The sequence below is a fragment of the Didymella exigua genome (genome assembly GCF_010094145.1).
Source record: "Didymella exigua CBS 183.55 unplaced genomic scaffold M421scaffold_1, whole genome shotgun sequence".
Lineage (NCBI taxonomy): Eukaryota > Fungi > Ascomycota > Dothideomycetes > Pleosporales > Didymellaceae > Didymella > Didymella exigua.
The window spans coordinates 232,856-257,685 of record NW_022984775.1 but is presented as its reverse complement, the minus strand read 5'-3'; the positions used below and the strand labels follow the sequence as shown (position 1 = coordinate 257,685).

Below are 24,830 nucleotides of genomic sequence, written 5' to 3'. Positions count from 1 at the left end.
CGAGGCAAGCGCAGCCGGGAGCACAAGCATTCACATCGATCGAATGCTATACCATGGCAGAGCTCGCGGTGTCGCAGTATATACACTTGCGCAATGCTAAAAAATATTGTCAGTTGTACGGCGGTCCTCGGTGAAGATGACATATCTAGAGGCATGCGATCGGATGTACCTTGCGCTAGAGTCGGTAGCAGCTTGAGCTAGGCCCGCGGAGTATCTTCAGACGCTCCACCAGACGCGCCCTACGCCATTCGAAGCCAATATATGATCTGGCCGGCAGGACGAACGGAGTGCGAAAACATATCTTTCGAGGTTGCAAGAATCGTCTGATCTGATCATCATAAACACCACAGTATTCGCCATGGTTAAAATCACTAATTTTGCGGTCGAGTCCGTACGTTTCTCCCCCGCATTTTGCCATTTACCCTCGATGACAAGGCGGGCTAACGAGCCTGCAGTGGATGGACGCCTATGAGCATCACTGCAAATACAACGTCGCAGAAACATGCTGTGCCTCAGTCTCAATAGATCAACTGCGCGAACTTTCCGACGACAAGAAGACAGAGATCTTGAAGACAGATCGGTTGCTCACCTATGGCGCTATTCGAGGAGCTGAAGACTTGCGAACCAATCTGGCTCGATTATACTCGGCCAAGGTCGCTACGCCTCTTAGCCCGAACAACATACTCACCACTCCCGGTGCCATCCAGGCGAACTATCTCGCTGCGTACGCTCTTGTTGGCGAAGGTGATCATGTCATCTGCCAATACCCCACCTACCAGTCCTTGTACTCTGTACCGCAATCACTGGGTGCAGAGGTTGACCTGTGGAAGGCTCAGCCCGAGAAGAACTGGATACCCGACCTGCAAGAGCTGAAGGCAATGATCAAGCCTAACACAAAGCTCATCGTCATCAACAACCCCAACAATCCCACTGGGGCAGTCCTGGGCAAGAGCTTTCTTGAACGACTTGTCGAAATTGCGGAGGAGAAAGACATCACGATACTCGGTGATGAAGTCTACCGACCAATCTTCCATTCAATCAGCCCAATCGACAAGGACTTCCCGCCGTCACTGCTGTCCATGGGCTACAAAAATGTTATCGTCACGGGCTCCATGTCCAAAGCCTACTCTTTGGCTGGTATACGTGTAGGATGGGTTGCATCGCGAAACTCAGATATCATCGAGAAGATCGCTTCGGCACGCCACTACACAACGATCTCGGTCTCTGGACTCGACGAGCAGGTTGCAGCATATGCCCTTAGCCCAGCAACCGTCCATGGTCTGCTAGCTCGCAACATTCAGCTGGCGAAAACGAATCTTGCGCTTCTTGAGAAGTTCATGATCAAGAACGAAGACGAGTGCGAATGGGTCAAGCCCGTGGCCGGGACAACAGCATTTATCAAGTTCCACAGAGAAGGCAAGCCGGTAGACTCGGTCGACTTCTGCAAGAAGCTGCTCGAGAAGACTGGTGTGCTCTTAGTACCTGGGTCACAGAGCTTTGGTGAGGAGTTCAAGGGCTACGTGAGGGTTGGGTTCGTAAACCAGACAGACATCATTCAGAAGGGTCTTGAGGAGGCGTCGAAGTTTGTCAGGAAGAACTTAGATGATGTAAACCTTGCGGATTAGAACCTACAAGTACCGGAGAAGGACTATTATCCAGACGCCCTTGTGTTCTGTGTTTCCACCAATGCTGGTGATATTGCGCTGGCTTGGCTACCTTGAGTGCGCCCCGGCTAAGCCTTGCGCTGTCTAAGATCGGCTGAGCATAAAGTCTATATTCCTGTCCACCTTGTAAGCCACAAGGCTGTGCCCCTGATCAGATGCCTTGCCAGAGTATTGAGACTACTAGAGTGCCCCGTTGAGCATGGCTAAAAATCTGAAGCTCGATACCATTCTTACCTAACATCATGTCTCCGCCTACAGCCAGCGCATCCACAACTTCCCTCATCGACAAGCCAGAGCTGCCAAAGCTGCAACGCAGCTCCTCCCTAACAGCAGACACAAAAAAGAACGAGAAGAAGAAAGTCTCGTGGTGTGAGAGACTCCGCGTCCGCAAAGAAGCTCCCGTTGCCAGCAAAGAGAAGTGGCGCGATATCACCTTGAGCGAAGATGAACGATGGAAAGAATGGCACAAGCAGAAAGACGCAGAGAGAAAAGCCGGGTAAATACATTGCGACTGATCTCAAACATATACTAACGATTAATAGGATGACATCAACCTATGCTACCGACTTCTACAGAGCGAAGGGCGGATGGGCTTGGTGGATGGGTGTGGTCGCAGGATCTTGATGACCTCTCCCAACGAACGATACGGCCTTACCTTTGCAATGACCTACCGAACGATACCCTTCATAAACGAATTCGATGACTTCTTCTCTATCTTGCTGTCAGATCTTTGCGACTCACGATGCTCTTGTTAGACGCTCCAAACGCTCCAAACGCGCTGTAGACACGCTACGTGTCGTGCAATCCACTCTCGACTCCGTTCGCCGGCGCAAAACATACAGTTCTCGACACTCAAAGCTCGAACAAGCCCTCAGTAAATATGCTGCATAACGCTGGGTGTTGAGCCGCAGACCTGATTGAGCCGAGCACCCCCGCGACCAAATAGGCCATAGCTCCTCCCTACGTCACTGCGGCCATTATTTCCAGCTATCCGCACCTCGAACCCACCAACGAGCTGACGGTAGATTGACGTGCTCCACAGTGGACCGAGGCAATCTTCCAGCTCGCCCCTCTATCGCTGAGGAATAGACTCAGCCATCCACTTCATAATGCGCTCTTTTGCTGCTGCAACACGATCCATCGCGCGCCAGCAGACGACCTGCAGAAGCAGCTTCCAACGACCGACTCTACCCGCCATTATATCAAGAGGGTATTCCAGCAAGATGGGTCACGATGTGCCTAAGGTATGTCCACAATTCATCTCAACGCCAATCAGACTGTAGATCAAAACTAACGCGTCCCAGCTCAAGGACCCCTCCCTCCTGAAGAGCCAGACATATGTCAACGGAGAATGGATAGACGCCAAATCCGGCAAGACCTTCGAGGTTCACGACCCAGCAACAGGCAAGCTCATCGGCACTCAGCCTGAGATGGACCGCGCCGACACCGAAGCAGCCATCGCCGCCGCCGCAGCCGCCCTGCCCTCGTTCCGCAAACTGACCGGCCGCGAGCGCTCACGACTGCTGCGAAAATGGTACCAGCTGATGACTGAGAATGCCGACGACCTCGCCACATTGATTACATGGGAGAACGGAAAGCCGCTGGCGGACGCAAAGGGCGAGGTCGCGTATGCCGCAAGCTTCTTTGAATGGTTCTCTGAGGAGGCACCGAGGATATATGGCAACACGATCGGCTCGAGTGTTCCTGCGAATCGAGTCTTTACAATCAAAGAGCCGGTTGGCGTCTGCGGTCTGATCACGCCGTGGAACTTTCCTGCTGCTATGGTCACCCGCAAGATCGGTCCTGCGCTTGCGGCTGGCTGCACCGTTGTTGCAAAGTCTCCCGGTGAGACACCTTTCACGGCTGCGGCGCTGGCTGAACTTGCGCACCGTGCAGGCATTCCTAAGGGCGTGGTCAACTTTGTCACAGCTATGGATAATACACCTGAGGTCGGCGAGGCCATCACCACTAGCAAGACCGTCAAGAAGGTGTCCTTCACGGGCTCCACTGGCGTAGGCAAGCTCCTGATGAAGCAATCATCTTCAACCCTCAAGAAACTGTCTTTTGAGCTTGGTGGTAACGCCCCTTTCATCGTCTTCGACGACGCCGACCTCGAGAGCGCCGTAGCTGGCGCTATCGCCTCCAAGTTCCGTTCCTCAGGCCAGACATGTGTATGTGCCAACAGACTATACGTACAGTCTGGTATCTACGACCAGTTCGCCGAGAAGTTTACCGAAAAGGTCAAGACCTTCAAGGTCGGTGCTGGCTTCAGCGAGGGTGTCACTCACGGTCCCGTCATCCACGACCGCGCCGCGAAAAAGGTCGATGACCATGTCCAAGACGCCGTAAAGCAGGGTGGTAAGGTCCTCATTGGTGGAAAAGGGCTACCCGAGCTGGGCAGCTCGTTCTATCAACCCACCGTCATCCGCGACATGACCGCCAACATGCAGCTCGCCCAGGAGGAGACATTCGGCCCCGTTGCAGGTCTCTTCAAATTCGACACCGAAACCGAAGTCGTCGAGCTCGCGAACGCAGCCGACGTCGGTCTTGCAGGATACTTCTTCAGCAGGGATATCCAGAGGGTGTACAGGGTCGCTGAGGCGCTGGAAGTAGGAATGGTTGGTGTCAACACTGGCTTGATCTCAGACCCTGCCGCGCCGTTCGGTGGCGTTAAGGAATCTGGCTTTGGCCGTGAGGGCAGCCTGTTGGGTATTGAGGAGTACATGACGACAAAGACTGTCACAATGGGTGGCAATGGGCAGCCTCTGCAGGGGCAGTAGTGTAGCGTATTGGAACAACGAATGCATGATACCACTTCAGTCCTCGGGCCATTTGTGTGAGTATTGTGAAGACTGACCATGGAATGAACTTGCAGCCTGATCAAGATGTACAGTGTCTCGCGATATTGAAAATAACATGAAATAACATGGTTGCTTCAAGATCTACTCGAGCTGAGACTGAAACGTGTAACATAGTAGGATAGCTTTGGCCTTGACCATAACGTCTTGGTAGTGACCACTACCATTATCAACTTTTCTTCACTTCACTTTCTCTGCATCAAAGCAATATGTACTTTTATGCAGCCCCTCACAACCACCGTCGCCGTCCTGGACACATCAACCTTCGCGAACGGCGATCTGCCACTCCTCCTTCTCCGGCCCCGTGACACCAGAAGTTCAAGCTAAAATCGAAGGAGATTTCGCGAGCTTCCAGTCCATCTACCGGCAACGCGGAGGCCTGGAGGATGTGGGCGAGGTCGGTCTAGCGATGGGATAGGCGAAGTAGAAAGATGGGGTCTGAGGATTCGTTGTGGCGAGAGGGTGGACTGAGATGCGGAGGTTTGAGGAGGCGGTGCAGAGGGAAGAGTTCAAGGAGGGAATCTCAATCGTGATGGGGTGGGTTGTGCCGTTGCTTGGTATCTGATGCGCTCTGTCTTTCGGCCACGGCTCCCCTCCGCCCCATCTGGACTAGGTAATATGTCATCGGTGCATTCAACCTCAGGCATCTCATTCCGCCCACCTCCCACATACATCCACCACAATGTTCGCGCAAATCCCCCTACGAGCCCGCGCCGCGGCTCGCACCGTCGCACCGCAAACAACACGCACCTACACATCCTACAGCTCGCGCGCTGCCGAAATGCCCGCCCGCAGCGCACCCATCCGCACGCTCCTGCGCACCGCAATCCCACGCGCCTCAACCACAGCAGCGCAACGCGCCTCACCCTACCTCACATCGCAAATCCACACCCAGACCCAATCGCAACTGCGTTCGCGCTCCCCTTCACCGGCCCCTCGATACGAGATCCGCAACCACTCCATCCTCGCGGCGCCCAACCAATGGACACGCTTCTCGACTCCGACCTCGCTGAGCAGCGTGCGCACGTTCACATCCTCGCCGAAAATCTCCTGGCCGGCAGCAGACGAATCCTCGGAAATCTCGCCCGAGTATCTGAAAGTCATCGAAGACCACATCGAGACCATCACCGACATGTTCGGCACGGCGAAGGACGAGTTCGAGATCGCTTCTGAAGAAACCGACAAGAACACCACCTATGCACAGGACGACCGCGAGGCAGCAAGGGAGGAGCTGGATAAGCTGCTGGAGTACTATGGGCGTGTTGTGAGTGAGGCTGAGGAGGTAGTCGGTGCGGAGGTTAAGAGGAGGGTGGGGCATCGGATCAGGGAGTTGAAGGCTGGCGTTGAAGCGCTGGAGGAGAGGGCGCTGGAACACGATTAGGTCTTCCCTTTGCGCGTGTGCGTAAGGGTTGAGGGATCGTTGGGGCATGGGCGGCGTTTGGGAGTGCTTTCGACGATGCTCTGGACTACTATTATCATCATCGCGGGCTACAGGTCCATGTGTATCAGTACTAGCTGTACAAAATTTTCCTCCTATTATCCATGCTATGTGCCAAGGTCTACACACCGGCATCTTGGTCGTATATACAATGCTTGAGAACTATGCTCGCTGTGACCATGCACCATGAACGCCAACCAACGCAATGACAAACGGACCCTCTTTCCCCTTCGTGCCTTCATCGATCATTGCTGCCGTGGTTTGGGCATGCTTGTGTGTTTCACGCTCCAGGGCTGCATGGTCCTCCTTGCACCCAATGTTCTACGCCGAGCTTGTTGATTCTGCACCACGCTTATCGACGTCGTGTGCAAAGTAACCGCAGGTCTAAACCCACTTGTCGATGACAATGGTGCTTTCGAAGGGTGAGTGACTTCTTGCACATCATCATCGTCGCTGTCTGACAATGTGATAACCCTCTCCTCGTCAGCCTCTGACGGTGAGCTCAGTAGCAGCACGTGCCGCGTGTTCTCAACGTCAGAGTCGTCAGCGGCTCGTCTCGGTTTGCTTGCCATGGGGCGATTATAAATCGGTCTGTTGGGAACAGACAGAGGTTGAAATGGTCGAGATTGTGGATGAGGTCGCCCAGCGTTAGACATGTCATTCGGAGCTGCGAGACCAGAGAGGGAAGACTGTGACCGCTTGAGTGAACGATATCCTACCTGTGGAGTCGGCTCAGATGTTTCCGAAAGCGTCCTGCCAGCACCTTTGAAGAAGCTCGTAATTGCTTCTTGGCCTGCTGCTCGAGACTTAGGCTTCCGGTCTCGGGTAGGATTCTCACTAAGTCTCCTGACTTCGTTGTAGGTTGACTTTCGATTGGCTTCGTCGTCGTCGTCTTGGAACATCGCCTGTCGTGTCGCTTGGTCAAGGTTCTGAATGTCTCTTGCGCTGAAGAAGCCACCTGTAGACTTAGTAGTCATCCGTGCCGCGTGATCGTTCTCTCCAGCGTCAATGTTGACACCAGGGACGTTAATTCTGTGTAGCGTGTTGATGTCATCAACTCTCCTTCGCTTTGCATCCATACCTTGCTTATCGTGATTCGAACCAGTGCACCCTGTGCTGTAGGACGCCGGCATGCCGTCGATCTCATCTCGTGTTGCGGGGTATTTGTCATCTTCTGGACGCTCGACCGATGCGCGGGCAGTGGAGAGCTGAGCGAACCCTGGACATGGCCTGGCAAGAATGCGCGCAATATCGGGTATGGTGGTCCTCTTGAAAGCGAGATCTGGTCCACGCGCACTGAAGAACTTCTCCAGATCATTGTCATCCAGGAACCGCGACAGCTTCGTCTCCTCCTGGCCAGGTGAACGCATGGGGCAGCTAAGATACAACAGCGCCTTTGCACGCGTCATACCCACGTACAGCAGTCGTCGTTCCTCGTCATGATCTTCGGCTCTTGAATGCGGTAGGGATCCTTCGTAGACGGCAGGGATGAAGACCACAGGCCACTCGAGACCCTTGGCTGCGTGTATCGTGGATATCGTGACCTGGCACGCCTCCTCACCGTCCTCTCTCTCGACTTCGGTCGCCAGCGCAACATTGACCAGAAACTTGGACAGGATGTCTGCTGGAGAATCGGGACGCTGCACTATGCCGTCTACCTCAGGCAAAGCGTCGTTAAATCCCATCTCGCAATCTGTTATTGCGGTCGACATTTGCGTTGCTTGAGCTATGAGTTCGTCGACATTGGCCAATCGATCTTTCCAGTTCTCTTTGTGGGTTTGCTTGAGGTACGCCTCAAAAGCTGTTTGGTTAAAGACGTGTGTGATGAGGTCTAACAGGTTCCAAGGCTCTCCTTGAGCTGGCTCAAGCTTCTCTCGCGCAGTGTAGATGACTCTAAAGAACAGAGTGATGCCCTGCGTCGCCGATGCTGATAGCTTGGTGACGGGGTTTCTCCTGCCCTGCGCAACGTCTCGAATCAATGTCCACAAGGGCACCTTGCGCACTTCTGCTTCTTCGAGCAAGGCCTTAATAGTCTTCTCACCGATCTTTCGAGACGGCGTATTGATCACGTTGACGATCGCGTCGTTGTTGTCAGGGTTGTTGATGACTCGGAGATAGCTTAGGATGATCTTGATCTCGGCTCTGTCAAAGAATCGCTTTCCTCCTACCATTCTATAGGGGATTCCGGCACGTCCGAGTTCACGCTCGAGAGACAGTGAGAGAGCTGCTGAGCGGAGCAGAACTGAGTAATCGTTGTAGGTCAAGAGCCCGGCACTGAGTGTCTGAGTGCGCTTGATCTCGTCTACGATCCATTGTGCCTCGACATTTGCTGTGGCTAGGTGTCGAAGCGTTGGCTGTTCGCCGATACAGTGCGTGGCAAGCAAGGCTTTCTCCGGCCGACTATCGTCTTGTTCGATGACTGCGAGCGCAGCACTAAGAATGGAGCCAGCCGAGCGATAGTTCTTTTCGAGGTTGATGACAATGGCCTCAGGGAACTCCATGCGCATTCGAAGCAAGTTCTTGATCTCGGCGGCACGGAAGCTGTAGATGCTTTGATCAGGGTCGCCTACGATAGTGATACGCTGCGTCCTCTGTGCCATGAGCTTCATGAGCTCGTACTGGATGTTGTTTGTGTCCTGATACTCATCGATGAGCACCGCCTGGATGGTGGACACGCATGAAGGATGCTGTCGTAGCAGGTCGACGCAGCGAATGAGAAGATCGTCGTAGTCTAGCAAGTTTGCTGCTTTAAGATGTTCCTGATACGAGGAGTAGATCTGGGAAAATTCGCTGTCCTCAGCCTTCTTCTTAGTTGCGGCAAAGTCTGCGGCGGTGATGCCTTTGGCTTTCAAGCTCGAGATCCTGGATCGAGCATAACCGGGCTCGACCATATACTGATAACGGTTGACGATACGCTTGATTATCGCTTTGCTATCGTCCGTGCCGGCAATGCCAAAGTTCTTGTCAATACCAATCTCTTGACCGTAGCGGGAGAGGAAGCGGCGTGCGACTGAATGAAAGGTGCCTAGGATGAGCTTGGCTTCCAATTTCTCACCAACAAATCCTTTAATCCTCTCTTTCATCTCGCGCGCAGCCTTTATGGTGAAGGTGCAGATGATAATGTTCCATGGTTGAAGACGTTCGTGGATGACATGGTACGCGACGCGTGCTGTGAGTGTCTTCGTCTTACCAGACCCAGGTGGCGCCAGCACTTGGAGCACACCCGCCGGACTGGTGACTGCATCTTTCTGCGCTTCGTTCAAGCCCTGCAAGAGGACTTCCATCGCTGAGGAGCGGGCGACACGCGTCACATCTCAATGTTAAGGTCGCGAAGAAGCCTGCAGGAAGTGGCGCGCCTCGTAAAACACGCTATCGAGGCTAGTCGCGCTACCACGTGACAACTGAAATCAGCTCTTTCTTTGAAATTGCAATGTTTCTTGACTCATTGTGGCATCCAATGAGCAAGGCAGTTCTTATATTTTGCCATATCTGGGTTCGATCATGATCCGGTGACGCAATCTTCGCGCCTTGCATCGCGGCGTGGAAACAACCTGGAGGGGGTATTCATTGAAGTTACTGCTCTCTGTATGGCGGACAGCTTAGGCTCTTGGCGATGTTACTATGGATGAATTGGCTAAAGAATTATATCTAGACACAGTGGCTCGCTCGCAGCTCGCAGACAGGCCGACTAATTACAAGCTTGCAGTTCATTGGATGTGATTTACGTTAACCAGTTAAGTTAAAGTTCTCGAGGGTTTTGAACTTAACAGGATCGAGACTGTTCAAAGGTGACACTTGATACTTGAACTTTACGGAGATGTTTAAAACTTCTTCTTCTCTGCGTCTGAAGTTGGGATGGCCGTCATCGCCGCTATGCTCAGGCCCCAGCCCAATTTCGCCGCCAGCTTCGGCCGCCGAAATATTTTTCATTCCACTACTGGCACAGTTCTAAGACTCAAACCAATGTGCACTTACCAAAGGAATCTCATATTTCTGTTGCTTCCAATACAAATCCCAAAGCCACTGTCCCATCTCGTTTGCAATACCTTTGTGTGTCTTGTTCCCCACAGTATGTAAGTCGCATTCAGGCGAAATTCGAGGTCTCGAGACCCTTCTCCACTGAGCTATGGAACGACGTGGAACTACCCCGCATGAGCCAGAGCAAGGTAACCCCTCGTCGCGATTATTTTGATTCGTAATATATATTAAAGTTTGCAAAATTTTCCTAAGAAACAGGACAATGCGGGCGTAGTCTAGTGGTTATGATGTCTGCTTTACAGTGACAACTGCAAAGCGCAGAAGGTCGGGAGTTCGATCCTCCCCGCCCGTATACGCATCAATTTTTTTCGCCGATTTTGGTGGCTGTTTGAGCCACCAGCACGCACCTAGCCGCACTTGTTGTCGATCAGGAGTAACAGTAAATCAAACGTAGGAACGTAGAATCGCTCCATGCCGACCGCATCTGCTTCTAATCTCTGCCTGGACCGTTGTTGGGCAAGAACCTTTCCAAATGCATTCAAGGGGATTGAAGGCTTGAGAGGTGCTATGAGGAGCATAATTCTCTCTCTTACTTGTGGATGAGACTTCGCGCGAATGCATTATCGACTTTGCTCTGTCAATTTTTCTTCGCGGAATGCATTCGTAGACATTTTGGTCGGTGACCATTGCGCAATATACTACCAACTAATAAGCTTTGCTTAACGCTTCTGCCATAGGTTGAGGGGTATGAAGCTATGACTTCTCTGTTCATTTCAGATACGAAGTAAATATCCCATTAGATAGTCCAAGATTGCAGAGCTTTGCTCTGTCCTTCCGTTATAGCAAGTAACACCAACGGGTCAAACAATAACTACAACATAACGCCAAGGTGTTTTCAACGTGCTACTACCGCCAGAGGATGTCCTGCTAATCGCTCAAACATTCGTTCGAACATTTTGTCCGATTCGAAAGGTAATCGCGGCGTTCGAACAGCGCTAGCCAGTCAGCGTCATACATTCCGGTTATCGGATGTCAGTCCCCACGAACATTTCCCATCGCTTCACAGGAGTTTTCCTTAGCTTCAGACGACCCTCTGGGGCTTGCCGCTGCGCTAAATTCAATCGTTCCGCATCGGAACATCGCACAATAGTGTAGTGCCGTATAGAAATTTAGTATATATTTTTTAAATTACCCCTTACCTCTATCAATATCCATAACTGGTTGTATGGTGTAAGTTTTCCAACTTGCTTCTCAAAAGCATGCTCTAATTCCTTCACAGGTAGAGGTTATCACTTCAGATTTTGATTTAATCAGAAGTTCTGGAAACCCCGGTTCGAGTCCGGGTACGACCTTTTTGAGGTATTCTATGATGTGACTGAACCACACTTTTTGCTACCTGAGACGCTTCGGGAACATCAAAGCAACTGCAAGGGGCAGTCTCTAGGTATCCAAGTCTCTTATTTGCGTCACAGAGTTGATTTTTGGGTTATGTGCTGGAAGGGCCGCACAACAGACATCATCACAACTCAACGCTACGGTCGACCGGGCTTAAGCTTACGGCAGGGCATCTCTAAGACATCAGGACCTGTTGCTTAGAGTGCCAGCCAAAGAGTTAGGCCCAGCGGCACCGTACCAATTGATCGACTACAGGCGGCCGACCATATCGACTCTTAAAGAATTGTGTCACTCCTTAGCCTTTAAAGATCGAGCTGATCAATGTGTCTGGAAACTGTCTTAGTGCTGATTGGTTACAAGACGTATCGAGGTGAGTATTATATTGTCATATCGTGAATCCATTATACGCAGACTACCCCGCAATCTACATCTTCACAGCACCGCAAAAGCACTGGCGTACGAGACACTGCTATCCCTCACGTCCTTGACCAGACTACTCCTCTCATACTTCACAAACTTGAACCGCCCCTTCCCCTCTTCCAGCTCGGCCTTCTCAACAGCAGCCATAAACACCCCAATAGGATGCCGTCCACAAACAGTGTTGCCTGAATCCCTCAGCTGCTGCAAGAATTCCTTGTGACTGCCAGCCTCAACAGCATCCATGCTTTCTTTGTCTACTGCTGCGATGCTCTCGTGGATCGGGAAGTCGCTGGAGACTTTCGAGTTGGACTTCAAGCTTATGCCGGATGAGCTGTCCGGCGTCTGGTAGTATGTGTATCTGAAGCGCAAGCCCCAGTGGCAGAAGTCGGAGGATATGACGAAGATGTTACTTGGGTCGGAGAGGTAGGGTGCAAGGAGGGAGCCGTAGTGGGCTTCGGCGCGGGCGTCTGTGCTACCGACCATGATAGGGACGAGGGGGACGGATGCGGGGTCGGATTGGAAGGCTGTGCTCTTGCTGTGGTCGTGTCAGCACAGAACAGTTTCCATTCTGAACGAGGGCGTACAGTGACAACATCTTGTAGATGTATGGGAGGTGCATCTCTGAGCTATGCTCGTCCTCGTCGACACCTCGCTCCATGACCTCGAGACCCCAGTCTTTTTGTATCTGCTTGACCAGTGTGGTATCTATGGCAAGGTCACCGATCGGTGTGGCGTACTTGCTGCACCCGGTGGTCGCAGCGCCGGACAGATAGTAGTGGTGGGAGGGAAAGAGCAGAAATATGCGTTTCCTGGTAAATTCAGCAGCTATCTGACCTGTACGAGCGGTACAATTACGCATTCGCCCAGTCAACTATCTTGTATGCCCATGCAGCAGCGGGCCCAGAGTAAGAGTATCCAGCATGTCTGCGTGTCCATGAGCCTTGGTCTCTCCATGATTGTTCAGGTGGTCCTACGGTCCGATGATAGCCCGCGCATTCGGTGTCGGTACTGAGATATTCCCTGCCTGGGAGGAAGCTTTCCCAACTGGTGTTATCGAGCTTGGTACATCTGCTAGCCAGCCGTCGAGTTGCTGTGAAAGCACTAAACTTTTGTCGGTGTACCAGGAACCAGCGTGAGTGGCTCTGCGAGTGACCATCTTGACTGTCTCAGAGCGTAGAGGTAGCTTGGAGACCTACAGTAATCTGAGGTAAGTTGGTGAAAGTCAGAAGCTCGGTGGCATTGGGGGTGGGGTAAGGAGCTGTTGTGGGGCAGGAGCTGTGTAAGTCGTGCATTCGTCATCGTACATTAAGCCTGTGTGCAGCGTTAATAGAATCTGATCTACAAGATAGCTAAACGTTAATAGGAGTTGATCATATCGAATCTATGTCAGAGGCAAACTGGAAACACAGTGTGCAGGGACCCAGCACTCGAACTTCGAAAGGTTCGAGATTGTACGACACGGAAGCCAAGAAGCATCAACGTGGAATATTCATACAAATCAACAGCTTTGAAGAGAGGAGTAGAAGAGAACGGAATCAGCTTCATTCGGCGTGAAACTGGTGTTGATGTAGAAGTGATGGATGTTGGCCATCTACTGTCGCCCTGTCCCCACAACGCGAGCGCGTCGACTCCGCGGTAGCTCGTCGCGTGTCTGGCCAGCCTCCATCAGCAACATCGTCATTCATATCTGCTCGCCACACCCTCCATATCCTTACTGAACTTGACTAAGACTAGAGGAAAGTGTCGCCTAGGCCCTAGCACACCAATTCACCTTCGAAATCGCAACAATGGGCATCAAACGCAAGCACTTCGACGACGCATCTCCCACATCAATCTCCAGCTTCGGCGCCGTTTCGACACCAGACGCGCAATCACCGACGCGATCCCCCCACGGTCCGAACGTCGCAATGGACATAGAAGTCGAGTCCGCACTGCGAAGCAATGGCTGGGACTTCACGTGCGCGCAGCGAACAAAGAGCAGCGACTGGGGGAACCGCACGCGCAAACGAGTCCGCGACAACCGGCCCGACGAGCGCGCAATCCACGGTACGCCGCTCTGCTCCATCTCTCTCGGGTACAATACTAACGTCCAGTAGAGAACACAGTGCACAAGCTGTTCTTCGCGCAACGTCAATCGCACGCTTCACCCGTGCGTTCCGTCCCAGCAGACGCCCAATCCGCTCTCACGGTCACAAAACCGCAGAAGTCGACACTCCACTCGTTCTGGAATATCGCAGCGCCGCCCGTTCAGACACCCATCTTCTCGTACCAAACGCCACACGCACAAATCGGGTGGCAAGGACCGCGGTGCGAGGACTGCGATGCGCGGCTTGAAGTTGAGGAAGGCAGGATGGATATCGATATGGACATGGATGGGATGGGAAACGAGGGGGCGTTTGCGTGCAGGGAGTGTGGGAGGAGTGTTTGTGGGACCTGTGCGGTGGTCGGGGATGTGAGGACATGTTTGCAGTGTGCTACGTGTGGGTATTGAGCGAATTGGCACGAGCTTGGTATGAGCGGTGCTTTTGTGCACATTCCTGTAAGCGTAAGATATCCTGACATAGTTATTTAGCGCGGCGTTTGGGGGCATGGACTTTGGGAAGCTGCTGCTGCAACTGTTGTACATTTGAACGAGACTGGAAGATTGGGAAGAAGCCGGTGCTGCATTACTGGGTCGTGAATACATAGCGAAGTAGGTATCAAATGTCCAAGAGAGCAAATTATGGCCTCACATGTACCTCTTGAATGCACCGCTGAGGGAGTTCATGGGATCTGCTGCTCCAACCTGCTTCTGCTGCTGGTGCAAGGTAGCATCGAGCTGGTCACGGTACTTCCTGAGCAGCTCAAGACCGTCTGCGTGAAGCGGTCCCTGTGGAATGCGCTTATCACGGACCTCAACTTGCCTGCTAGGCGGCTGAGACGGGAACATGGCCTCCATACGCTCAGATAGTTGTCTCTCCTCCATCTCGTCCCTCAGGATCTTAACCTGCTTTTGCATCTCAATCCAGAGCTCCAAGTGCTTGATGTCAGGGCCCTCACTGCCGCCTCCAGCTGCACGGAACTGCAAATCGCGGGATCGCATATCGGCAGGATGCATTGGATTCTGGGGACCTGCCCAACGACGTGCGTTCTTCTCTAATTCATGCTTATCTTTGCCGCTATTTCCAGCAATGGCAAGTAGAGAGGCGACGAAAGCCTCCTGCATGTACGCGAAGGAGAAATCGTCAGTAATTGCTGCAATACTGTCGCAGAGCTTGTCAGGGAAGTCCAGGTCCTTGTTGTCTGCAAGCTTGCCCTGCCAGAACTTGCAGTACTGGGCTCGCTCAGCATAGCTAGGATTGGGAAAGTAGTATTTGCGATCGAAGCGGCTGGGTCGCTTTGAGATGCCAGGGTCGAGTCTGTCGAGGTGGTTCGTCGAGCCTACCATAAGAATGCCGTCATTGGACTTGAGGCCATCGACCTCATTGAGGAAGTAGGACCGCACATCATCACTGACGATGGAGTCGAGGTCTTCGAAGACGAGATAGCATGGTGCTTCTTGACGCGCCTTGGCGAAGATCTGGCCCAGCGAGTACTCCGGTCCCATGAATGAGGACAATGTGCGGACGTAAAGTGTTGGCACTGCCATCCTAGAATCTCCGTCCGTTCCGCGTTTGTACAGGCTGTTCATCATGGCCTTGATACTGATGGTTTTACCGTTACCTGGCGGACCGTAGTAGATGATGCCTCGCTTCCAAGGAACTTTGAGCTTCTGGTACGTCTTCTGACTGTCGAAGAAGCCCTCTACATCGGTCTGGAGAGCCTTCTTCATGTCCTCGTCGAGGATGACGTCGTCCCAAGAAGCCTTCTGCACCGCTTCCCACAGCTGAGCGCTCTTCTGCCACCAACCTTGGTCAAAGACCCACACCTCGTTGTGCAGAACCTGACCCCAGATCGTAGCATCTCTGATCAACTCATCGACCTTGTGGGGGTTACTCGTGAGGATGTAGTAGTTGGTGGTTACTGGGTAGGAACTCGAGCCATCCCGGCCTTCGGCGAGGTACAAGATGGCGTCCTGGTCTTTCCACTTGTACATGAACTTGCCAAACGAAAGTGCATCGACCATGAACCCACCACCGCCATCAAGCCTCCTTGCAGGTGGTACATACATGTGCTTCCTCAAGCCAATGCCGTATACCGGGTCTTTGACACCATCTTCGAGCGGTGTCGCCGTTGCGAAGCCGGCAGCGGCATAGGCGAGGAGGGAAACGCGATTGGCCGGGGTGACAATGAGCTCAAGCTTGGGGTACTGTGAGCGTAGAGCTTCGATGAGCACGACTTCGGTATCGATGCGCTTGCCAGACGAGTGCTCGAAGTATCGGTGGCTCGCAAGGTCCGACTCGGCGGTGAAGCTATGGCCCGTCATGCTGGGCAGGTACAATGAGTGTGCTAATGTGTTTCGGGCAATGCGAGTGGAGTGAGAAGCTGTAGTCAGTGCAGAGTGGACCGACAGTGATAAAATGAGCACAACAAGTGTTCTTTGTTGCCTGAGGGTGGCCTGAATCAAGGCAGTGCAGAGCTCTTGGAAGCTGTTCACGGGATAGGACGGGAGGCGCAGCCCCGCATCCTAATTGGGCGAGCGAGGTCGAGCTCGAGATATACCTTTATACCTGGTGACCAACACCATGAATCTATCGTAAGTGTCGCAAGGTATGTCGAAAGATGCAGAGCAGTTGCAAGAGGACGAGAGGTACTGACTGGCAATCGAAGCCGACTGCTGACAGATAATGCGCCACATGTGTGTGAACAAAGGGTCCAGTCACGCCACTTTTTGGCAATGGCTGACCTCTTACTACACGATCCAGCTGCAAGAGAAACCTCGGCAGGATTTACGGGGCATTATTTGAGAGCCGCACCACGTTGTGGCCGTTGTGGCTGTCTAAACCAGGTCTTCTGGAGCCTCGTTGGTTTCCACGAAGCCGACGTCACCTGACATGTCATGAGAAGAACGCAGCTGAGTGATGCCAAATTGTCAACCCTCCGGAATCGGGTGGATCAATCCATCCTCGAGCCTTGTGACCTAGCAGACCCGGTCCTGAATTGATCTCCATAGCCGTGGAAACGGTGTCACGCAGGGTCAACGCGGAGACCCCGCCTTCTTTGTCCCCACACATTCGCGGAGATATCCAACCAACAGCCTGATCATCGGGCATACGGATCTCTGGTCGAATCAGGCTGGTATGCGGCGAGACGCGCGCCATTGTCTTCTAGGTGCTGTTTTCAGAACATTGGAAGTCGCAATGGCGTTTTGAGTAGAACAAAGTCACCCAAGCAATGCCACAGCAATCTCTCCACGGCTTCACGAGCTTGGATAAAAGCCACGGTCATTACCTGATGCGACGGTAGCGTGCAGAAATGGAAATACAACTTGAAGCATGGTAATGCTTACAGGTGCTCAATGAGACACTCAACAGTAACATCCACCAGCGATTGTTAACCGGTGTTGGAGTTGCTGAGGACTATTGAACGCATCCGCCGTGACCCACAGTAAACCCACAGCGACTCTCGCGATGTCAAACTTGACACGGCCGCGCACGGGGTTGACTGGGTCGGCGGCGGAAGAATTGAAATGGCCTGACAGCTGGTCCCGTTGGCCCGAGCAAGGTATATCTGGTGTGAGTGGTGAGATTTCAGACCCTCTCCAGGTGGAGCAATGTGGATCCCAGGATGACCCACGAAAGCAGGACCGCTTGTTCCCACTTCGTTCCAGTGGCTCTGAGATTTGACGCTAATTGCAGCGCAAAAGCCGAGATTTGCAAAAGATTTTTGAATTCATTGTGTCGACTCTGCGACGGCGCAAACGCTGCGCAAAACGACGCTTGATGTCATGTCACGCTTTCAATGCGACGCCTGTGGCTGTTGCCGAGAGTCTTGCACAAAGCTTAACCGCCGACACCCTGGACTCGTGCGCACAACAACCATGCATGCCGTCATCAAATCACCCGTTCGGGGTATGCCCGTCTGTCTTGGCTTTGAAGTTTTCCGACATTCCCGGCAGACAGCTTACACACAGAAACTCATCAGGCTGTGCGCTGTTGCTTCAACATGTCTATCCGAAGTGAACCTCCAAGGCCGTAGTATCCAGTATTCCAGTGCATGGACGGCTCGGAGTGGGAAATTTTCCACGATGCTCATTTGGCGGGATCAAGGTCTACCTCGCACTTTGCTTTGCCGGAACATCTGTGTAAGGATTCGCGACTAGCCCTTGCAAGGCAATGTTGCGATAGCGACATGGTTTGCGCGACTACGCTTGCAAGACAAAAGCCAAAGCGCGCTGCAAGTGTGAGGGAAATTGCTGACAGTATTGCTTCCATGGTGGTTCGGAGGTCAAACTCCCACGAGTCACGATGATGTAAGTTTGGCAAGCTTGAGTCTGGACAGCGCCCATCTCTTTGCGTCATCGCAGTGTGCTGCTCTCCTGACATCGAGACTCGGAGCGATCGGCTGTTGGTCTTCCATCTGGATTTCTAACATTCGGCGCTCACCCGACCTCGGTAAGCCTCTCTCCATGTGCGACGATCCGCTACCCTTGGGCTGTCCGTGCTTCGCCGGTTCGATTGATGGCTGTCAGTGGGCCCACGCTGCTCTTTCACCCGGTCTGGAGACAGCGTATGGGGAAATGATTTGAGTGGGCCGCTTTAGCACCTGATGCAGCCAATTACCTCCCCTTAGCATCGGACTAGATTCGAGACGGAGCAGACGGCCCATGGCATACGTCGTTTACCAAAGCTCCCTGCATGGTCTGTTTGCAAATAAATGAACTGCCTTCCCCAGATTCGTCCTCTTCCCCAGACTCCTCCAACCACTCTCCGACTTGACCTTTCTCAGCAGGAACAGTCTCGAGCAGTCACAATGGCAACAGCACATGAACACAACGTCCAAGTAAGTCTGGTCGCGGAGCCCCACGGTAGACACTCTCGTCCATGAGCTCGTAACTGACTGCGCTCAGCGCGGCCCCAGCGTTGACAAGGAGACCAATGGTGTCGACTATGCACAAAACGGCAGCAACGGTGCTGCGCAGAGGAGGCCATACGATTATGGTGGTAATCCCCTCGCACACGTTGCTACCAACGACCCCGAGCTCCGCCTTGCTGCCTTCGGTGGTGAATTCCAGCCCGGACTATACCGCCCACCGAGCCACAAGTTCGCCAACCCTGCTCCTCTCGGTCTCTCAGCTTTTGCTCTCACCACCTTCGTCTTGTCGTTGATCAACGTCAATACACGAAGCATTGGCTCGCCCAGTATTGTTGTTGCTCTCGCCTACGGCTATGGAGGCCTCGTCCAGCTTCTCGCTGGTATGTGGTGTGTATCATCTATCCTCTCTATATGAATCCAATCTTACATCGTCCAGGGAGATGGCCGTCGGTAACACCTTTGGTGCCACCGCTCTCTCGTCCTACGGAGGTTTCTGGTTGTCATTCGCCATCATTCTGACCCCCGGCGGTTTCGCGATCGAGACCGGTCTTGCTAAGATCAGCGAGGCTACTTTTCTCAACTCCTTCGGCCTGTACCTGATGGGATGGTTTTGTTTTACCACGATTCTCCTGCTTTGCACCCTGCGCTCCACTGTGGCATTCTTCTCGCTCTTCTTCACGCTTGATTTAGCATTCCTTCTGCTTGGTATCGGCTACCTTAACAACAATGGCGTACACCCTCAGGAGCAATGTATAATTGCTGGTGGTGCCTTTGGCCTCATGGCCGCGTTTCTTGCCTGGTATAATGCCCTTGCCGGTCTTGCCGACAGCTCAAACAGGTCAGTCATTCCCATCATCTTCACGTACGCACGTATTAACACCCTCCAGCTTCTTCGTTATCCCCGTAGCTCACTTCCCCTGGTCCGACAAGGGCCGCGAGCGTCGTGAGAAGGTCGACAACTCTGCCCACCGCGCCGCTTAAGCGAACTATGCTTCGCATCCTCCATCGCCGCCGATTGACTGGGGAGGCAGAATAATGAATCAGTCTCATATTTACGACTGATGGATACGGAAGTTGATCATTTGGATACCCCCGACGACGATGGACTATAATATTGCTTACACACTGACATTGAATATGAGCTGCTATGTACGCCATTAATACTATTTACTACAACTACACCTCGCCTTGCATCGTGACATGCGGTCCGTCTGTTTTCCGACCATGCTCCCACGATTCAAGTGCTCATCGTATCCTACCGACTCGACGTCGTCAAACAAGGCTGATCATTCACACCAAGTCTCACAATGTTCAAAGATGCCCGAAGACAAGACATCAAGCCCAAGCAGTCCTTCCCATCTGTCGAATGGCTGCGCACCCCGCAGCCAGGGGCTTGGAAAACGTCACTGTATTGCTAGATCATAAGCCTACGCAAGAGCTACAAGAATCCACAAAGCAAGAGATGACTAACCTCCTAGAGCGCAGGAGGAAGCCGACGCCGCGTTGTAAATATTTTGTGTTTAAACAAGTTGGCAGCTCTCTGGTCTGAATTCTTCTACTAAGGGCCTCCCAAGTATATAAAATTTAGAGGTAGATGCCATTTCTTCTGCTGAATATAAGACCATCACCCAACAATACCTCAGCTCCGCACGACAACGCCCATAACCCAGCTGCCAACACCACTGACGTCTGTACATCTAGACTTGAGCTGTTGAAGCACGTCGAACCGGCCCTCTCGGGGTATCAAAACGATCAACGTCCGTCGTCAAAGCTCGATCAGGCAGCCCAAGCCTAGGTCTTTCTTTCTGTGTCGGTATCGTCAGAGTCTTTAGTCTGGTAGCCGACTGTCGACCCGTTAGCATTGCTCCAACGCTTTCAAAAGCTACTTACACTCAGAAACCATGCTCGACGCTTCCCAGTTGCCCTTCAGCTGCTCTGAGTACTGACTATCCAGCAGATCACTGTTAACCTCAAGTTCTTCCGTTGGAGACGGTGTCGGCGGAAGAAGTAGCCGCGGCAGCTTCAGCGTCAGCACTGTCAGCGTCGGCTACAGCCTCCTTGTGATCTGCTTCGCTGTCTTGCTCAGCCAGGTCGAGCACTTCGTGGGCTTTTCCGAGGATTCTGTGCAGCCTGAGGTTGTCCGGATGAGCGTTTTGTGGAATTTTAGTATCACTAACAACGTGTTGTGATGATTGGCATACCACCATTAACTTGGCGAATTCAACGCCCTCCTGAGCAAACATCAGGTAGTCGCCATCTGCTGTGCCAAGCATAACGCAGCAGGTAGTGCGAAGAACAATCAGTACGCTGGGTCCTGGTAGCACTCCCACGCAAGGCCAAGCCTCTCGTCGCGTTTACCTGATGCGTATAGGTCGCAGAGCTAATGATATGTGCTTTCCCAGACGAGCTCACTGTTGTTGAGGGGACGAGGCGGGGGTGCCATGTTAGTGGCCATGGTCGAGAACTTCGTAGGCGTATTTCGTACGCCGCCAGAGAGTTCCGAAAAGTGGTCGTTTGTATAGGTGAGATTGCTCGAGCGTGACCATACGCGTTGGCCCGTTTGGGAAAGGAGCTAACATCGAACCACACAACAGCCGCAGTCCAAAACGCGCATACGTCATATCACCAAGCAGCGATCTTCACACCCTCGCACCTCTGACGTTTCCCAAGGCCCCAGCCGCGGGGTTGCCGCGCCGCGAACATCCAAGTCTGTACGAAAGCTTGAGTGCGAAAGCGCCGTGGCGCATGTCATTGTTGCGTACACGGGGGTCGGGTTTAGGGGGATTGTGCGGAGGCCGGTTGGGGCGCTTGGAGGAGTGTGTGTGGGGGAGTAGACGTGATGTGGTGGTGCGAGGAAGGGGTGGGATTGACGGGCAGCGCTGTGGCTTTGCAGGTCGTGAAATTGATAATGCGCGATGCGCGATGGATTTCTATGTACAGTTGCTACAGTGCTATACAGCTTATACACTTCCGTTCGGTACTTGCACAGCGCCATTTTGCTTTGCCGCTGGCGGTGCGTCGAGCAGCTCGCCCCAGATCTGGATGACGAGCTGCTTTTTATTGATCTTGCCCATCGCATTCCGCGGGATGCTGTCAACGACCTTCATCTCCTGCGGGATCTTGTAATTGGCAAGGACGTCCTTCAGCGCGCGCCTCATATCGAGTGCCGACCACGCTTTGCCGGCTCTGCCCGCTGTCTTGCCCTGCTCAGACAGCACGACAACAGCTGCGACCTTCTGACCCCAGGCTTCGCTTGGTAGCCCGACGACGGCGACTTCAGAGATGTAGGGCAGAGAGAGCATTTCGCGCTCGATTTCGAGGGCGGAGACCTTCTCGCCGCCCGTTTTGATAATGTCGGCGGATTTGCGGCCTTGGATGAAGTACAGCGGTCCTTTGGCCCAGTCTTGTAAGCTCTTGCCTGCGCCGGACACGGTCTTGCGGATCGCGACGTCGCCAGTCTTAAACCATTTGCCCTGGCCGTCTGCGTCTTCGACGAATTCCTTTGCCGTTGCGGTGGGGTTCTTCCAGTATTCGCGGAAGATGGTTGGGCCGCGAAGCTGGATCTCGCCGTGGCGTTCGCGACCGGTCGATGGGTCGATTTCTTCTCCTTCCTGGATGACTTCGCCCGTGTCTGTATCTACAAGACGGGCTTGCACTGAGGGCAGTGGCCAGCCGACTGAGCCGTCCACTCGGTCTGCAAAGTCGAGACCGCAAGATAGTGCCATGCCCACCTCTGTCATTCCGTATCTCTCAAGCAAAACGTTGCCGCCGCTAAGCTCCGACCATGCTGATTTCACTGGTGTGGGGAGAGCTGCTGAGCCAGATATGTTCAGTCGCAGATTCGAGGGATGCAGGGCGGTCTTCGTCGCTGCTTGGAGCTCAGGGGTCAAGCTGGCGTGCGAGGAGAGGAGGCGTGTGTAGATGGTAGGAACTACGGTGAGGAAGGTGATGGGCTTCTTCGCTGGGTCTGGGCTCGGCAGGAAGGGCGCGGCAAGGCGTTCCCAGGCTGCCTGTGCATTAAAGGGGAACTGGAACTCGATGGTGCTGCCGGCGAGGAGCGGTGTGAGCAGCGCGTTGACTGTGCCGTGAATGTGGTGCAGCGGAAGCACGTGCAACAGCACATGGTCGGGCGTGTAGTTCCAGGCCTTCAGCAGCGACTGAGACTGCGCGGCCAGCACATCCTGGGGCAGCATAACGCCTTTGGGCCGGCTCGTGGTGCCGGAAGTGTACAGCATCATGCCGCCCTCGGCGCTCGTCGGCTCTTCCAGGGTGACGTAGTCGTCTGTCTTGCCCATCATGATCTTCTCCCGCTTCCAGTTGATCGGGCTGGTCTCCATGCCCTCCCGCAGCACCTCGTCCGCCTTGTCCTGGAACTTGTCCGACGAGAGGAGCATCAGCGACTCGCTCTGGTCGATGATGTAGCGCAGCTCATGGGCGGGGAACGTGGGCGACAGCGGCACGGCGACGGCATGGGCGGCCAGAATGGACAGCAGCGTCACTATCCGGCAGTCAATGGCTGTCTTGGAGGCAATGCTCAGAAAATGGGGCCTATGGGATGCGCACCTACATAATCATAGCCATTCTCCACCAGGAACGCAATGCGCGCACCCTCTGCGCTCCGGCCGCCTGTGTTGCGCTGCAGCTTGTCCTTGGCCGCGGCGACATCGTTGACCAGCTCGCCGTAGGTGAAGCGCCGCCCGGATAGCGAGTGGACAACGGCGGTGCGCTGGGCGTCGTGCTTCTTGAGGGCCTCGAAGATGGGCAGGCGAGGGAGCGTCGACGCCATTCTGACAGTGGTAGCGACGGGACGGGGGCACGGGATTACGGAGGCTGTCGTGTGCCTGGGAAGCGTGCGGGAGAGGAAATTGCGCGCCCACATGGCAACGGCAGCGCCCAGGATCAGCGCATTCGACTCCAGATGCAAGGCTTCGGACAGCGGCAGTTGTGTGGGGGTGCAGTGACGGGCCTTTGCCGGGGTAGAGAAGCGGTCTGAACAGTCATCATCTGCCCGTCGACCTGCTTGTTGGCATTGGCACCCATTATTCACTGCTGTGCACTTTCAGCAGCATTCTGTAGCTTATAGCGCGTGCTTTCGGTCGTTCTGGCGCCGTGCCTCCCCTCAATTGCTCTGCAGCTGAGCGCCTCAGGAGTCAGCATCGGTGACGCGCTCCCGAAGCACACCGCTTGGCGCATCCTCGGTCCTCAGATTTGGCCCCCGGAGCTCCGAGCTCAACACCAAATCTGCATCGCCACCATCGCCGCTCTTATTGGCTGTGCAGTTGAGCCTCTTCTGACGCAGACATACATTTGATGTTCCTTCGACGGTCAGTCCAGACCGGCACTCGGTTTATGTCAGCCATGACCCAGTCCATGACCCCAATGGAGGACGCTCTGCGGGCCAAGGGAAGTCACGACCTCGGACTGGCGCCGGCTACTCCAGATTCCCCAGATTCCGTATATCAAAACTAACTGGCAGGCAGATTGGAGATGCATTGAAGCCGACCAGTTTTGAAATCTACAACGACTCTCACAAGCACGCACATCACAAAGCTATGGAGGGTGTCACAAGCCGAGAGGTATGTTTAATCATCACATGACTTTGAATTGTGACTGACTTCAGGCTATAGACGCATTTCCGGTATGCTTGCTCCTTCCATCTCCGAGTTCCAAGACCGACCCAGTTACTAACAACCCCAGTCTCGTCATCACATCCACAGCCTTCAAGGGCAAGCCCCAACTAGCACGCCATCGCATGGTGAACTCTCTCATGAAGGACGAGATTGCTCAAGAAGGTGGCATTCACGCACTACAGCTCACTACTCGGACGCCAGAAGAAGACGAGGCACGAAGGCAGAAAGAGGTCGCCGCATGAGCGGGTAGTTGAAGCAGGAAAGATACCCATGTTGCATCTTGAATATCAGCACGCATTCTAGTATTGCCAATACGAATACTGTACAAACCTTAACAGCCCTTCATGCAACGGCCCCTTGATGTCTGCTCCGTCGAATTTCCAATTTCGAATGTCGACGGTCGAACCTCGAATGTCGAACCTCGAACAAATCGAGCACGGGCTGTACGGACCGCCCAACCGTCGACTTCTGCCAGATGCCAGTGTCACAGCAG

At 53.6% G+C, this 24,830-nt stretch overlaps 10 protein-coding genes and 1 non-coding gene across 11 annotated transcripts; 7 read left to right on the top strand and 4 right to left on the bottom strand.

The window, feature by feature from the left end:
• The first annotated feature begins 247 nt into the window (after positions 1–247).
• On the top strand, positions 248–1,660 carry M421DRAFT_414955 (PLP-dependent transferase). Its single transcript, XM_033590513.1, has 2 exons — positions 248–391; positions 456–1,660. Exons 1-2 carry the CDS (start codon positions 359–361, stop codon positions 1,623–1,625), a joined length of 1,203 nt encoding a protein of 400 aa, XP_033454149.1. The 5' UTR covers positions 248–358; the 3' UTR covers positions 1,626–1,660.
• Positions 1,661–2,887: 1,227 nt separating this feature from the next.
• On the top strand, positions 2,888–4,444 carry M421DRAFT_84 (succinate-semialdehyde dehydrogenase mitochondrial precursor; the record flags this gene model as incomplete). The annotated part of the gene is made up of 2 exons (XM_033597559.1): positions 2,888–2,908; positions 2,969–4,444. The coding sequence occupies 2 exons, from the start codon at positions 2,888–2,890 to the stop codon at positions 4,442–4,444; spliced, it is 1,497 nt and encodes a 498-aa protein (XP_033454148.1).
• Positions 4,445–5,183: 739 nt separating this feature from the next.
• Positions 5,184–6,114, top strand: M421DRAFT_414949 (uncharacterized protein). The gene has a single exon (XM_033590512.1). It carries the CDS (start codon positions 5,205–5,207, stop codon positions 5,901–5,903), a length of 699 nt encoding a protein of 232 aa, XP_033454147.1. The 5' UTR covers positions 5,184–5,204; the 3' UTR covers positions 5,904–6,114.
• Positions 6,035–9,244, bottom strand: M421DRAFT_388219 (UvrD-helicase-domain-containing protein; the record flags this gene model as incomplete). Its single annotated transcript, XM_033589939.1, has 2 exons — positions 6,035–7,242; positions 7,363–9,244. 2 exons carry the CDS (start codon positions 9,242–9,244, stop codon positions 6,206–6,208), a joined length of 2,919 nt encoding a protein of 972 aa, XP_033454146.1. The 3' UTR covers positions 6,035–6,205.
• Positions 9,245–10,202: 958 nt separating this feature from the next.
• On the top strand, positions 10,203–10,290 carry M421DRAFT_t5. The gene has a single exon. It is a non-coding gene; the product is annotated as a tRNA-Val (tRNA).
• Positions 10,291–11,765: 1,475 nt separating this feature from the next.
• On the bottom strand, positions 11,766–12,909 carry M421DRAFT_81 (UPF0103-domain-containing protein; the record flags this gene model as incomplete). Its single annotated transcript, XM_033597519.1, has 4 exons — positions 11,766–12,288; positions 12,338–12,562; positions 12,609–12,677; positions 12,728–12,909. 4 exons carry the CDS (start codon positions 12,907–12,909, stop codon positions 11,766–11,768), a joined length of 999 nt encoding a protein of 332 aa, XP_033454145.1.
• A 387-nt stretch (positions 12,910–13,296) lies between these two features.
• On the top strand, positions 13,297–14,363 carry M421DRAFT_107430 (uncharacterized protein). The gene is made up of 2 exons (XM_033587156.1): positions 13,297–13,799; positions 13,850–14,363. Exons 1-2 carry the CDS (start codon positions 13,541–13,543, stop codon positions 14,242–14,244), a joined length of 654 nt encoding a protein of 217 aa, XP_033454144.1. The 5' UTR covers positions 13,297–13,540; the 3' UTR covers positions 14,245–14,363.
• On the bottom strand, positions 14,014–16,523 carry M421DRAFT_414945 (ATP-dependent Zn protease). Its single transcript, XM_033590511.1, has one exon. It carries the CDS (start codon positions 16,156–16,158, stop codon positions 14,482–14,484), a length of 1,677 nt encoding a protein of 558 aa, XP_033454143.1. The 5' UTR covers positions 16,159–16,523; the 3' UTR covers positions 14,014–14,481.
• Positions 16,524–18,366: 1,843 nt separating this feature from the next.
• M421DRAFT_414944 (uncharacterized protein) lies at positions 18,367–19,888 on the top strand. Its single transcript, XM_033590510.1, has 4 exons — positions 18,367–18,674; positions 18,742–19,094; positions 19,144–19,545; positions 19,595–19,888. Exons 1-4 carry the CDS (start codon positions 18,549–18,551, stop codon positions 19,686–19,688), a joined length of 975 nt encoding a protein of 324 aa, XP_033454142.1. The 5' UTR covers positions 18,367–18,548; the 3' UTR covers positions 19,689–19,888.
• Positions 19,889–21,667: 1,779 nt separating this feature from the next.
• Positions 21,668–23,493, bottom strand: M421DRAFT_50945 (acetyl-CoA synthetase-like protein; the record flags this gene model as incomplete). The annotated part of the gene is made up of 2 exons (XM_033594879.1): positions 21,668–23,223; positions 23,271–23,493. The coding sequence occupies 2 exons, from the start codon at positions 23,491–23,493 to the stop codon at positions 21,668–21,670; spliced, it is 1,779 nt and encodes a 592-aa protein (XP_033454141.1).
• A 448-nt stretch (positions 23,494–23,941) lies between these two features.
• Positions 23,942–24,673, top strand: M421DRAFT_414942 (bola-like protein). The gene is made up of 4 exons (XM_033590509.1): positions 23,942–24,110; positions 24,188–24,283; positions 24,335–24,345; positions 24,405–24,673. Exons 1-4 carry the CDS (start codon positions 24,066–24,068, stop codon positions 24,577–24,579), a joined length of 327 nt encoding a protein of 108 aa, XP_033454140.1. The 5' UTR covers positions 23,942–24,065; the 3' UTR covers positions 24,580–24,673.
• The last annotated feature ends 157 nt before the right edge of the window (positions 24,674–24,830 follow it).

Coding starts and splice junctions, on each gene's coding strand:
- M421DRAFT_107430 (XM_033587156.1), top strand. CDS start 13,541: ATGGGCATCAAACGCAAGCACTTCGACGACGCATCTCCCACATCAATC. Junction 13,800..13,849: donor CGACGAGCGCGCAATCCACG/GTACGCCGCTCT, acceptor AACGTCCAGTAG/AGAACACAGTGCACAAGCTG.
- M421DRAFT_414944 (XM_033590510.1), top strand. CDS start 18,549: ATGAACTGCCTTCCCCAGATTCGTCCTCTTCCCCAGACTCCTCCAACC. Junction 19,095..19,143: donor CAGCTTCTCGCTGGTATGTG/GTGTGTATCATC, acceptor TACATCGTCCAG/GGAGATGGCCGTCGGTAACA. Junction 19,546..19,594: donor CTTGCCGACAGCTCAAACAG/GTCAGTCATTCC, acceptor AACACCCTCCAG/CTTCTTCGTTATCCCCGTAG.
- M421DRAFT_414945 (XM_033590511.1), bottom strand. CDS start 16,158: ATGACGGGCCATAGCTTCACCGCCGAGTCGGACCTTGCGAGCCACCGA.
- M421DRAFT_414955 (XM_033590513.1), top strand. CDS start 359: ATGGTTAAAATCACTAATTTTGCGGTCGAGTCC. Junction 392..455: donor CTAATTTTGCGGTCGAGTCC/GTACGTTTCTCC, acceptor ACGAGCCTGCAG/TGGATGGACGCCTATGAGCA.
- M421DRAFT_414942 (XM_033590509.1), top strand. CDS start 24,066: ATGACCCAGTCCATGACCCCAATGGAGGACGCTCTGCGGGCCAAG. Junction 24,111..24,187: donor AGGACGCTCTGCGGGCCAAG/GGAAGTCACGAC, acceptor ACTGGCAGGCAG/ATTGGAGATGCATTGAAGCC.
- M421DRAFT_414949 (XM_033590512.1), top strand. CDS start 5,205: ATGTTCGCGCAAATCCCCCTACGAGCCCGCGCCGCGGCTCGCACCGTC.